Source organism: Aulonocara sp. 'chitande type north' Nkhata Bay, linkage group LG5, assembly GCF_057382095.1.
Source record: "Aulonocara sp. 'chitande type north' Nkhata Bay isolate Kocher_YH1m ecotype deep benthic linkage group LG5, A_spYH_male_GT1.1, whole genome shotgun sequence".
Classification (NCBI taxonomy): Eukaryota; Metazoa; Chordata; class Actinopteri; order Cichliformes; family Cichlidae; genus Aulonocara; species Aulonocara sp. 'chitande type north' Nkhata Bay.
The window spans coordinates 30417660-30431933 of NC_141348.1; the positions used below are offsets into that span (position 1 = coordinate 30417660).

Below are 14274 nucleotides of genomic sequence, written 5' to 3' on the forward strand. Positions count from 1 at the left end.
ACTCCGACATCAGGCGTCCGTCGCACAGCTCTTTGAATGCTCCCTCTGATGGGGAGAGAGAAGGAAGACAGGATGAAAGACATGCTGTGGACGAGATCCAGAGATTAATAACAAGTGTGATTCAGCAGAGAAGTCTATTAACACATGTTGAGTGAGAAAGGTGACCAAAAAGGAAATACTCTCCAGCAATGTACAGGATTCAGGGTCACCTTAACCAGCCCTGACTATATGCTTTAGCAAAAAGGAAAGTTTTAAGCCTAATCTTAAAAGTAGAGACAGTGTCTGTCTCCTGACTGGAAGCTGATTCCACAGAAGAGGGGCCTGAAAACTGAAGGCTCTCCCTCCCATTCTACTTCCCCCTGAATTTTCTCCCGAACCCAAATTTTGTGGAGCTATAGTAAGTTTTTTTTTTTTTTTTTATCCTGGAGTTCGCTCCATACTTCTTCCAGGAGTCAGTTGTGGATGTTATGTGACCATACACAAGTCACAGAGCTGCTGTATTTGTACTGACATTAGATTACACACAGGTGCACTTTATTTAGTCATTAGCACTCATCAGGCAATGTCTATGGGCAACTGACTTCACTCAGACCAAAGGGGGCTGAATAATTACGCACACCCCACTTTGCAGTTATTTATTTGTAAAAAATATTTGGAATCATGTATGATTTTCGTTCCACTTCTCACGTGTACACCACTTTGTGCTGGTCTTTCACGTGGAATTTCAATAAAATTGATTCATGTTTGTGGCTGTAATGTGACAAAATGTGGAAAAGTTCAAGGGGGGCGAATACTTTTGCAAGCCACTGTAAATTCAGCTAACTGTTATCATTTCATGAGTAAAGCTGCTCAGATGATTGAATTGCGATTTTTGTTTTTCGACTCAATAGCCCACATTTTGATTTCGTTTTGCATGTTGCTGATTTCACACAGATCCACTGCTGAAACGTGCCTTTGGGTTTTTCATCATTTAACAAGAATAGGCTCAGGCAATCATTGTGTAATTAGACTTAGCGTATGTGACAGTACGTGGCACAAAATGAACAAGAAGCTTTCATGTATCTAAATCCAGATTTTAGTCCCAAATTTTGTTGCCCATAATGAAAATATATACTCTTTGGTATATATTAACCACTGGATGTAAAATAATATATACAAAAGAAAACATTCTGAATCACATTTAGTGTTACAGTTTAGAGCACCACAATAGGATATCCACAATTTAGGATACAGACATTTGTTTTAGTTCAACATCGCAATCATTCTGCGATTGAGTAGTTTACAGAACCAGCAGTTAGCAGCAATAACTTCAGCTGCTTCAATTCATTGACATTTGCAAGCCTACCTTTATACACAGCATTTCTGTCAGGTTGAGGTCTGGGCTTCCATGCTGTAGATTTGCTGCTGTACCTGGGGTCATTATCCTGTTGCATGACCTGATTTAGGAGACGCTTTATCTGTCAGACAGATGGCCTGACATTTGACTCTAGAAAACTTTGGCATACAGAGGAGTTTGTTGACTGCAAGGTGCCTATCTCTTGTGGCTGGAGAACAAGCTCAAATCACCACCCTCAAATCAGCATGCTTGACAGCTGGATTGAGGTGTTTATGCTGTGTTTGATTTTTGCTGAAGGTACTGCTGTGCATGATGGCCAAACCTCCGCTTTGGTCTCATCTGTTAAAAAGACGTTGCTGCAGAAGTCTTCTTCAAGGGCAAATTTGCAGCCGAGTTGTTGTGTTCTTTTAAGAGAAGAAGCTTTCTCCTGGCAGCCCCTCCAAACAAGCCATACTTCTTTGGTCTTTTTCTAATTATACTGTCATGAATGTTAACATTTAACATGCTGTCTGAGGCCTGTAGAGGCTCAGATGCAGCTCTTGGATATAGTGCAGTTTCTCTGAGCACTGAACAGTCTTTGGGGTGGATCTGAATGCTGCAGACTAGCAAACTTGCTGCCTCCACCGTGTTTTATAGACAGCTATAGACACTCACTGCTGTAGCGCTCTCCTGACCTCCTCTGCATATGATGATGATGATTATGACTAAATTTGGAGTCATCAGTCCATCAAACCTTTTGCACCTGATTTGCAGTCCAGGTCATGAGTAACTTGGCATACCTCAGCTTCTTTCTCTTGCTTTGCATTCTTTAACACGATCCCTGCTAATGCTAACATGTTCCAGCAGTCTGTGTTTTCCCATCAAGCAATAGTGTTAAACTTTGAGTTTTTGTTCTTTCATTTGAGATATATACGTATTCAGTCGTTGGTTGACGCACCATTTAGTCACTGATAGGCTGATACAATAACATTGCTTTATGATTTCTTGTTAAGATTTGCTTATTAATAGAAAAATTAGGCACTATGGCAGTATAATAGTACCACTAATATTAATATATATAGAGAGAGAGTCTGGATGGCATTACCTTGACAGCTATAAGAATCGATTATTCTTGACCAGGAACATTTTCTTTAACAAGCAAACTAAGAATGCCCTCTTTCCTCTGCCAAGTAAATCAGAGACATACTGAAGCTTCTAGGATGCACTATTGATTGGAATTACTTATTATAAGGCTGTTCTAAAAGCTCCCTGAAAAGCCTTCAGCTGATGAAAATCAAGAGATCATATATGTCCACAGTAGATATTCTTTTTAATGGCTGTAAAATCCACAGTTGGCAAACCCTTGATGATCAAGTCATATCATGATATCACTGCAAACCCACCAAATCAACGTAACAAACCAACGACCTAAATAGTTCTGTTAGAGATCTCTTGCTGTCAAAATGAAGTTCTTTCTTCCTCCCTGCCACCAAGTGTTTGCTCATACAGCCTCATTTGATTGTCAGGATCCTCTCACTAATGTCTTTAGCTTATAATAAAACGCACTTTGAGATGACCATTCCTGTGAAACAGCTCTACATAAATAAAACTCAACTGACCCGGACATGTAACATTAATAAGGAGTGGTTCGCTTGCTCCAACTCCTTCTGCCTCATCTCAGCATCCTTGGCACTCTGCTGATCCTTCTGCAGTTTCCTGATGTAGTCTACAGAAGCCTTGAGAATGGTGCCTTTATTCCAGCGCATCTCTCTGTCATTGTTGCGATGTCAGTAAAGATAAGAAGGACAACAGAGGCAGAGGACAAGATCATGATTTATACGCCTAATGCGTGGCCCCCTGGCATTTAAAATTCAAACAGTGTAACTTTATGTGAGCAGTGGAAAATGAAAGCGCCAGTACGACCTACAGGTCTGATGACTCGGGTATCAAAGTGCCCAACTCCTTTATGCGGTCACTGATGTTGAACCAATGCCTCCACTCAACTGCTACCAACAAAGCAAAGGCACACAAGGTTACCTCCAGCAATCAGCTGGTATTAAGCAGAAGTGCACAAACAACTAAATAGGATGTTGTGATTCTGAATCTGAAATGTTAGCGTTCATGTTACGAAAAACTAAACTGTTTATTAAAAACTAAATAAATAAATGAAACAAGACACATGTTTATAAAAGAAGAAGTATAACAAGTACACTTATTGTAATGTGATTTTATTCAAAATCACTTTGTTCACTTTGTAACTGTGTGCTTTAAAAACTGCTACACAAATAAACTTCTTCTTTTTCTTATGTTGATTGTGTTTTCTTGTATCTCTTGTATATATTTTCTCAGTCCTGTTTTGTCCTTTGGGTTGGGGTCGTGTTGTTGTTGCAGCTCTTTGTTTCCTCGCTCTGTGCGTCCTGTATTTGTATCCCTTGTGATTTCTGGTGTTTGGACTCTGATATTATTCCTGTGTTTTGGGCATTTTGGACTTTGTTTGGTTCCTGGACTATCAGCAAACACACCTCAACCTGTCTGCAAGTTCAACTCAGAGGTCATGACTGCTGTGCGGTATGAATACAGTCCATAAAGGCTGATTCCAGTCTATTTAGACTAAAGTAACACTAAAAGATTGAGTAGCTCTGCTCACCACAACAGCTTTTCCACATCATTTAACAAGAGGTAAAGCTGACACAAGAACCAATACTATATGGAAATTCTTAAGTTACTTTAGCTTTTATTAAATCTGTATGTGAGCTTTTACTTCCTCTACTCAAACCAGTGTTGAACTTTATCTCATATTAACAGCTTGCTGTGTCTGTAAATTTCATCTTTCACTTCCTTAAACTTGTCGCCCAAACTTTCATGCAGAGCTCCAGAAATAATTAAAGCTAGGCACACTAGAGTAAGGGAGTGACAGTCAACTTTACTGGAAGCAAAGAAATAGTTATACTGCAAGCAAATTAAGTACTGCAAGTAATTTTAAGTAATGTGTAAATCATTTTTGATAATAATTTTTTCACAATTTACAATATAATTTTCATTTTCTTACACAGTGAAAACAGCATTTTTTAAAAATTCATAGATAGATAGATATTTAAGTCATAAAGTAAATTATTTCTTCATTTCCTTTACAGGGTAAGCCCAGTAAGTCTTGCTGACAGGTTTCTCTGACTACAGCAGAATTCCTTTATAAATTTGAGCTGCATTGTTGTTTTTTCTTATGGTGTTTCATATTTTAAAAGTAAAACTTCCAAGTAAAATAAGAGATTAAATATTCACAGTCGGGACTTTTGCCAGTGCATTAAATTTTAATTTTTCATATGGCAACTCCCGTAGCTTCAAAAAGACTGTCCTTTAGAAGTCAAAGGGAAAATTAACCTCAGCCTTCACCTCTGTGAAAACTTCCACCGACATTTCCACCGATTTCAAGTGATTATGATCGAAAAAACAAACAAAAACAAAAAAGGCTGATGAAACAAAAGATAAAAGATAATGGATTACACTGTACAGCTGCATGAAGTGAACTCTGATATATACATTAATACAAAAGAAGAAGGGGAAGAAGGGGACCACCCTCCAGTTTTTAGCCACTGGGAAAAGAGACATCTCAGCTTCACAGGACAGTTTCATCTTCTGTCATTAAAGCAGCAGCTTGTTTTCCTCCACACTGAAGAATCTCATCTTCTTTTCCTTCCGTCTACTCTCTTGCTCAACTTTTGCTCGCATGTCAAAGTTGTCCTCCAAGACTGCCCTTCCTCTGTTATCGTATCTGATGTAGGACCAGGAGATGACAGAGCCGCTGTAAGACCTAAAACCACAACAAAACACACGCTTTTAACAAGCTTTTAAAACAAAGCTTAAACATTAAAAAGCAAATTTAAGACAAGGCCTGTTTTAAATGAATTTTTTACTTTATTTATATCTTTAATATTGTCATTTATACTGTGGTTATGATTAAACGGTCGGTGTGTGAGTTCAGCATAGAGATCTTACCCGTAATAACTTCTGCTCATGTAGTAGAAGATGTCTTTATATCGCAGAGGATAGTCCCACACCTGGACGTCTGTCAGCTGACCATCAAAACCTGGGAAACTAATCACAGGCTCGCCTGACCACACATACTGAACACACAGAAAAAAGAGAAGATCAAAATTAAAGATGATTAATTGATTTTGAGAATAATATTGTCTACTTTTTAAAGCCTTTCAGAAATCTGGATTACAATGAAGGAGTCATTTGAGTGTTTTCTTCACTTAGATATAAACAAAACAAAACAAAAATAGATTCTATGTTGTCATTATTATGTCTTCTGTTGAAGTCTCAGGCACAAAAAGGGTGGAAAGGAGTTACTGTTCCAGCTGGTGGAGTCCAGCTATCTCAGGGTCTTGTTTCTTGAGAGACAGACTGTAATGTGACTAAGAGATGGCTGAATATTAAGGTAAAGCTCTAAGTTTACCAGTGGATCTATTTTTCCCTGTGACCACGAGCTGTGAGAAAATCATGGATACAAGTGAGGAAAATGAACTTCCTCTGAAAGGTGTCTGGGTTCCGCTCATTGGAGAGACATTTCAATTAAAAATACTCAAATAAATAAATACCTGAGGTGGTTCATTAATCTGACCAGAATGCTTCCTGCACACCTGGACTCGCACACTACTTTGCTCTGTTTAGTGAATTTGTCTTTCTGTCTGTGCATCCACACAGTTTTTAACATGCTGATTCTAACTTTGTCGACATTCTCACCTGATAAGGCATCACCTTCCTGGGGCTCATATACCCGCCACTGAACATCTGGACCACACTCTTACTGGTGTCCACAGTGAGGCAGACACTGGTCCAGATGTCCTGCTTAATGTCTGGCCATAAGTGCACAATGGGCTGCAGGTCCACACTGAAGGAATCATAATAGGACAGCATGAACGTGTCAAAGCTACGCTGCAGACTCAGAGAGGATGTGTCTGGACTGAGAGTGAAGAGTGGGAAGGTTGGCTGCACAGCGTCAGTCATGTAACGCAGACACACTGACACACCTGCAAGAGATGTAACAAAAACAGGTTGGACAACACATTTCCTTAAAATGATTGCATCGGGCTTTGACGAATGTTTTCTTTCCTTTAGTTGGTTTGCAAGATATTTTACCTGCTCAGGATCAATGTGAATATAAACTGTACCAATTTCAGCGGATCAATTTCATTGATCTGCAGTGCACACAGTCATTCAGCTGCACAGGCTGGACTTCTGGATAATAAGGTAATGCTACACTACTGTTTGTTTGTGTTTTTTATTTTTATTTTATTAGTTTAATGGAATTACAGTCTATAAGATTATACACTTACAGAGTCAGCACTTTTGCCAATTTTGTTGTCTGGCTTCAAACAGACTAAACCAAGGGGTGTCAAGCATAAGGCCCGGGTGCTGGAATTGGCCTGCAAAAGACTACAATCTGGCAGTCTGTACAGTGTAGAGGAGGACGTAAATTTCATGCTTTTCACTGTGTTTCCATGAGTTTTACAGCTTTTCCTACTGATAAAGACCTCCTCTATGGCCATTTACACTTCACCAACATAAATAAGCAAAAGAAAAACTATTAACAGAAAGTTCCTGTTTTTTCACCATCTATTATGAAAATATGAATGAAAATATTATATGAAAATATTATATTTTAACTATATTATTAGAGACTTAGACTTAGAGACTTAGAGCTTTTTATTGTCATTGTGCAGTTTCTTGCACAGCGAAATTGGGTAGCTGAACCACAAAGGTGCTAAAGTAAGAAGAAGAGGAACCAATATACAACGAAGGCGGAAAATAAATAAATAATTAAATAAATAGAATAAAAATAAAATAAAAAACAGTGTATATGTATACATATGTGAGTGGAACTATATACATGGTGTATGTGTAGGAAACATTGAAACAGACTGGGACCAAAATAATTGCACATGAGCCAAAAATATTGCACAGAACATGGAAAGATTACAGTGGGTTTGCATTAAAAATATTCTGTCAATTAACAAAATTTTTCATGTTATAATTAGCTCGCTGAGCTAACAGAAATATTTCATGTAATTTTTCAAATTTATTTCTCGCAATTCAAGCCCCAAGCAGCAATTTTTTATCATGCCGAAAACCTGAGATGAATTCTTGAAACTTTTTTTTCATGGTCTAAGGAGCTTGGAAAGAAAAGCGTCTGGATGTTTCCCCTCTCATCTGAGAAGCTTCTTTAGTTCTAGGGTCAAATGGTGGAGAGTCCCAGATTTAAGCCCTGTGGGAGTGTCACCCCAAGAGGGACAAAAGGACCCTGAAGAAGCTTCTCGGATGAGAGGTGAAACGTCTTCAAGCACCTTAAAGAAGTCCAGACGCTTTTCTTTCAAAGCTCCTTAGACTACAATGACCTGGATGACTGAGAACCTTCACAGACACTTCTTTTTCATATATTCAAATATCTCTGGGATTAACCGTGTAGTTAAACGGGCAAAAAAGAGGACTTTTCCAGTCCTGCTTCAGATCAAAGTAGCTGTTTAATCCTTCTCTGTACAACCAGTAAATCTAATGCCAGTAGAATAAACCGCTGACTGCGTCCACACCACCTCTTTGAATGTACATACTCACTTCTGGTTGGACTCTGTGTGGTTGTAGCTTTGGTGGTGGTGGTCTTTGGAGATTTGGTGGTGGTGGTGGTGGTGTTTGGAGATTTGGTGGTGGTGGTGGTGGTGGTGTTTGGAGCTCCGACTTTGTAGCTTCTGGTTGGGTAGGGAGTTTGGAAATGATAATTGGGGTGATAGAAGATTACTCCTCCATAATTACGAGACAAAGTGAACATCCTCCCGTCTAGATTTATTTCAGAACTTCCTGCAGACAAAAAGACAACAAAAAAGCCGTTATAACGTTTTCCTTCCTTCCTTCTTCCTTCATTATATGTGTTTTTATGTTGACTTCCGGGGTTTTGCTCCCAAAAGCAGGTTTAGTAAAAACTAAACAGCACACACCCCAATCCTCTGCAAAAGTTTACACCTTTAAAAACACTAAAATCCAGCTCCTTTATTTCCTTTCTGGTGACAGAAGAATATCTGTAATGTTTCATCCTCACATTGGAATCAAATTAGTTCTTTGTTCTTTTTATAACTCTTTGCGTCTGTAGAATGCAATTAAATTTCTGTGCCAGATGGCCTGGCCTCCACAGTCACCTTACCATAAACCCAAATGAGATGGTTTGGGATGAAATGGATCGCAAAGTGAAGGCAAAAGGGCCAACAAGTGTTCAGCATTTCTGGGAACTCCTTATAAACTGTTGGAAAACCATTTCAGGTGACGACCTCATCAGGCTAATCGAGAGAATGCCAAGAGTGCGCAAAGCAGTAATCAAAGCATCTAAGGATACGTTCACACTGCAGGTCTTGATGCTCAATTCTGATTTTTTGATCAAATCCGATTTTTTTGCCTGCTTGTTCACACTGCAAATAAAATACGACAGCAAACACGCTCTAGTGTGAACGCTTAAAGCGCAAAAGAAGACGTCACACACAACGCGCTCAGTTTAGACCCAGAGTAAACAGTATTGTTTGACTGATGGCCCTTAATATAAAGACTTCGGACTTTACGTTTCCCAACGGTCTGTCTCGACATGACCGTTCAAACAGCAGTCGCTTTTTTTTTTTTTAATTATATTTTTATTGAAGAAAAAAAAGGGATTTGTTACAATAAAGTGCATTGACATTATTTAGTCAAAAAAAGAAAAAAAATCTTTTTCTTAGTCCTTTTGTTTTACATTCTGATAGCAAAAAAAAAATAAAATGAACTCGTTTGCTTGACAGTGTGTTACATAATGCAGCATGTTTAACTTATTTACAAAGGCTACATTAGGTACATATTATGAAGTTGATGGTCAACCTGACATTGTACGATACATGGGAGATACACCAATTCAGGGCTGGTCTTACCTAAATTCAGGGTGGATGGGGGACACAAAGCTAATCCATTTATTCCATATTTTGTAGAATTTGTCTTTTCGAATTTTAAAAAAGAATGTCAATTTTTCCATTTTAAATATTTCGAAAACCACATTAAACCAATCCTCAAGTGTTGGCGGAGTTGGATTTAACCACTTTCTGGTTATTGATTTTTTGCTGGCCGCTAATAGCGCTTGTAAGAGTTTTGTGTCCCCTCCCCGGACCGAGCCAGCAACCGAGCCCAAGTACAAATTTACAAAATTGATGTCAAATTTTATCTTAAAAACCTCACACAAAGTTGTATGAATTCCCAGCCAGTAATTTTTTAAGTTAGGGCAGTCCCAAAAGATATGATAATGATGTGCCTCTTCTGATCCACATCTTCTCCAGCATTCTGCTGTCCCATTTTTATATTTAGTTTGATGAGGGGTTTTGAAAAATCTAATAATGTTCTTCCAACAGTGGTCTCTCCAAGATAAAGAACTTGTTGAGTACCAATGAAAATTACAAATCCTCTCCCAGTTCTCGTTTGTTATACCCATCCCCGATTCCAATTCCCATTTAATCTTAACATTTTGAGTAGTATCCTTCCTTGCTTGAAGGAGCACATCATATAGTTTGGAGATTGCCTTTCTCAGAGAACTATCATATGCTAATTTAACTATCTTAAAAATTTCTAACTCAACCATATTTGGGTTTGGGATATTGTAGTGTTTGTTAAAGTAATCCCTCATTTGAAGAAACCTGAAGAAATCTACTTGTCTTAAGCCATTTCTTATTTGTAAAGACTGGAAACTCTGTAGTGTCCCTTTATGTGTGAAGGAATGGAATGTTGTTAGTCCACTCTCTATCCAGGACTGAAATCTATTATCACTTTCATTTGGTTTAAAATCTGTGTCATAAGCACACCATCTAAATACTTTTAGTATTCGTTCACTACCACATATTTTAGTCACTTTATTCCATATTTTTAAAGTGTGGCTTATCCATGGTCCTTTATCTTCTAAACGGTCTGCCAATTTTTTATCCGCAATTGAAGCTTGTAGTTGAAATTTTGGGGTTGTATTGAATTCTATGGATTTCCACTTAGCTTTCAAATTCGGGTTACACCATTGCAGCAGGGGGATGACCTGAGATGCATAATAAGTAGTCGCTTACTAAAACATCGGATATGTATTGGATTCAGTACCACATACGAAAGTGACCCAGATCGGATTTGAAAATATCGGATTTGTCCCGTTCACACTGTCATACCATGATCGGATATGGGTCGCATAGGGTAAAAAAAAATCGGATTTGATGCGCTTTCGCCTGCAGTGTGAACGTAGCCTAAAATATGTTGAGTAATTTCACACTTTTTTGTCATGTATTTGCAATTACTAGAAATGCCTTTAAGATTCTTTTGTACGTTTACCTGTTGTTCTTGGCCACGTGGGTCGCTCTTCAGTAGGAGCTGGTTCAACCATCGTTGGCATGAAAACCATCAGACTGAGAACAAAAAGTAGCTTCATCTTCATCTATAAAACAAACCCTGCAGTTAACTCGATGTGTTTATCTCTCTGCTGTCTCCCTGATTCCGAGCAGGCTGCACTTCAGCTTGTTTGCTTTCAGTTTTCTCATTCAAGCGTCAACTTCCTGCATGTTCCACCTTCCCGTTTTGTTCCCACTAGTCTTTCTACATAGCAACAAGCTACAATTACTATGTAAATACTGAGGAACTAGACTTAAAAAAAAACCCCACAAACTTTTTAAAAATAATTTTTAATACTTTGTTCAGAATCTTTTTAAGGGAAGGATTGCCCAATCCTCAAACTCAAGGATATCAACAAACCTTGGGCAAGACACTTTACCCTACCGCCTACTGGTGTTGGCCAGAGGGGCCAATGGCGCAATATGGCAGCCTCGCTTCTGTCAGTCTGCCCCAGGGCAGCTGTGGCTACAACTGTAGCTTGCCTCCACCAGTGTGTGAATGTGAGAGTGAATGAATAATGGAATTGTAAAGCGCTTTGGGTTCCTTGAAAAGCGCTATATAAATCCAATCCATTATTATTATTATTATAAGCTGTTGATCAAGTAATTTCTTTGTGTGTGACAGAACAAATTCATTTTTAAATAACTCATGACCAAAAATTTGGCATACACAATGAAGTCATTTACTAGACCAGTGGTTCCCAAACTTTTTTTGCTGGGCCCCCCTTTGTTTTACATGAAAAATGCCCCCCCCCCCCGCGTGCACGCACTAACACATCCTCCAACCACATGTAACAGGGTCATAAATCACATTGTTATAATTACACAAAATGTGTTCTAAACCCCCAAACTGCTCCTTTTATACCTGACTTTCAGGACCTCCAAGCCTGTAGTTGTGTTCATTATCAGTTAGAGCCCCTCCTCATTCTTTTCTTCTTCTTCTTTGGTGCAATACTATAAATACAGTGTACCCCTTTTGCCTCTCCCCTTTTTCTACAATTCCCCTGTGGGAGAGGTGGGTGTCATTTCTTCCAACACCTTAAAACACACATAATTCATATTTAGCCACCCTGATGTTTATGATTGCGATGTTAGTTCAGTTATTGTCATTATTAAGCCTGTTTTTGTAAGATGTTATAAGTGTGTAGTATGTGTGTATCATAAATGTGTTTTAGGCGCCATAAATGAATATATACTCCTTGCTAGCTTGGGAGCTGTGATGGGTTGAGCTAACCCTCTTCCCCACTGTTTGTATTTGGTCTAGGAGCTGGAGTGGGCAAATTATTTACTTGGAGGTCTTTCTTTCTTTTACCTTTTTTATCAGGTATGTCGGATTTCATGTTGTTGTTTTTGTTTTATCTTATGTCAAATATGTTACGTGTAAATGCATATTTTATGTTTAATGTAAAAAATAAATGCCAGCCCCTTTTTCTACAATTCCCCTGTGGGAGAGGAGCTGGAGTGGGCAAATTATTTACTTGGAGGTCTTTCTTTCTTTTACCTTTTTTATCAGACACAACGCAGAATCACACCGGTTACACACACACACCCATATTTTGCTCCATTGCGGTTTATTTCACACCTCAAACAGTTAGTAAACAATTAAGCAAATACAAGTAATCTGCAATAAATTACAGGTAGTATTAAAATAAACTACTAACTATTTTATGCTACGTCCACACCTACACAGTATTTTTGAAAACGTAGCTGTTTCGTCCACACGTAAAAGGCGTTTCGAATCACTGAAAACAGAGATTTTTTAAAACCCTTTTTTTGCCTTTATATGTGGACGAGGAATACAGAGTTCGTCACACAACGTCAAAGGTATGTGCCTTTTTTCACGTCACGCTGTGCGCCACGTTATTGTTTACCTGAGATGAATTGCCGAATGGCAGATAGAGACGAAATACTGTTAATCTGACTATCCTCAGGTTTTACATGCAGTTACAGTCCCTCCATTTAGAAAGGCAGAGGCCTCACAGTGTAATTATTTTACTGTAGTTGTTTTTTTCCCTGTGTAATAATATTCAACATTGCTATCAATACATTTTTCAAAAAATGCCTCTCTGTGCAAAATGGGTTAAAAAACATAAACAGCTGTAGGATACTGTTTGTCTGTGATCTGAACCGGGGAACAAATCGGGGTGGAGATGACAGAAAGTGGCTGTAGCAGGGCCCTGTCAGACTTGCGGGCTGGAGAAGTTTTCTGACAGGTAGGGCATGTATGGCAATATTTTTTTATGTCTGTGTACATTGACGGCCAAAAGAAACGTGAGCTAACTTGGATATAGGTTTTTTGGCAACCCAGATGACCTGCGCAAGGGAAGGGTATGTGCTAGGTGCATAATGAGGGGTCTACAACTAGACGGTATCAGAAGCCATTGTTGGTCAAGTGCATACAACACATATTTTGGTCACAAAGACCATTAAATGTTGGACAAGGCTCTGAAAACGAGGTCACAGTTACTTCCCAAGCAAAAACCTCTGCTTGTGTGCACAGAACCTGAATTGCAACAAATAAGAAAATAATAAGACAAATATATATAATAATAAGACTTGGTACTAGAGCTGGGCCATATTATACCATTCACGGTAATACTGGTACAATGTTACGCAACGATAAGAAAATAAAATATCGCGATAAAATATGGGTCAAACGCGCATGCGCAGTGCCTTTGCTTTCATACGCACATGGCTGAAAAAGCATGGTGGCAATGGAAAATGAGAAGGGGGGGGGGAAAGTGAATTGTTGAGTGAAACAGATGAACCAGAATTGGTTTGTAAAAATGGTGCAACTTCAGTGATGTAGAACTGGTTTGGTGTTTGTCGGTCAGATACCCACCAAAGCACAGTTTTTTTGTAGAACATGCAAGTGGGCTGTCGTTATTATCAGTGACGGGAATAACAGCGTTACAAGCAACGGCGATACTAACGGTGTTACTTTTTTTCAGTAACGACTAATCTAACTAATTACTATTCCTATTGTTACAACGCCGTTACAGTTACTAACAAGGAAACGCGGTCCGTTACTATTTTTCAACAAACAAATGCTTACCGCATTTCAACAAATGCGGTAAGCAGTTGCACGGAAGTAGCTGACTACGTAAGTAATCTGGACGCTACAGCTTTAAGCAGCTGCGCGCTCCCGCAGACGATAATCACGATCACTGTCTAGCACAACACCTGGAGCTAAGGGGGCAAAACAATCACATGAGTGCTGCTGTTTGACTGAGGAAGAATAAAGTATTCTTGGTAAGTGTTACGTTTCGGTGTGTCAGTGTTTTGTTTTTGCGTGACTGTTATGTATTTCCTGCTTTACTTTGAAAGTCTGTGTTATCTTAGTGTGTTCAGTTTACATTTTCCCTGTCTCGTCAGTTCTAATTTGCCCCAGCTGTGTTTCCCTCCTGTGGTCCATTCCCTGATTGCTCCTTCTATGTATTTAAGCCTTGTGTTTCAGTATGTCATGGTCGCGATCTCCCCCGTGTTGTAAATAGTTTGGTGTTTTTGTTGTAAATAAATAGTCTGTTGTAAATAGTTGTG

General features: G+C 38.8%; 1 protein-coding gene across 1 annotated transcript; it reads right to left on the bottom strand.

Annotated features, from left to right (window-relative positions):
• Positions 1 to 3569: 3569 nt before the first annotated feature.
• Positions 3570 to 10844, bottom strand: LOC147330967 (jeltraxin-like). Its single transcript, XM_086294262.1, has 5 exons — positions 10679 to 10844; positions 7928 to 8167; positions 6059 to 6345; positions 5309 to 5436; positions 3570 to 5123 (listed from the first exon to the last, which is right to left on the bottom strand). The coding sequence occupies exons 1-5, from the start codon at positions 10779 to 10781 to the stop codon at positions 4955 to 4957; spliced, it is 927 nt and encodes a 308-aa protein (XP_086150388.1). The 5' UTR covers positions 10782 to 10844; the 3' UTR covers positions 3570 to 4954.
• Between the last annotated feature and the right edge of the window lie 3430 nt (positions 10845 to 14274).

Bases quoted from the DNA above. Each gene is read 5' to 3' on its own strand.
- LOC147330967 (XM_086294262.1), bottom strand. From the start codon at position 10,781: ATGAAGATGAAGCTACTTTTTGTTCTCAGTCTGATGGTTTTCATGCCA. The intron at 8,168-10,678 runs GTAAACGTACAA...TTTTGTCTGCAG, and splicing joins CACGTGGCCAAGAACAACAG to GAAGTTCTGAAATAAATCTA. The intron at 5,124-5,308 runs GTAAGATCTCTA...TTGTGGTTTTAG, and splicing joins ATGAGCAGAAGTTATTACGG to GTCTTACAGCGGCTCTGTCA.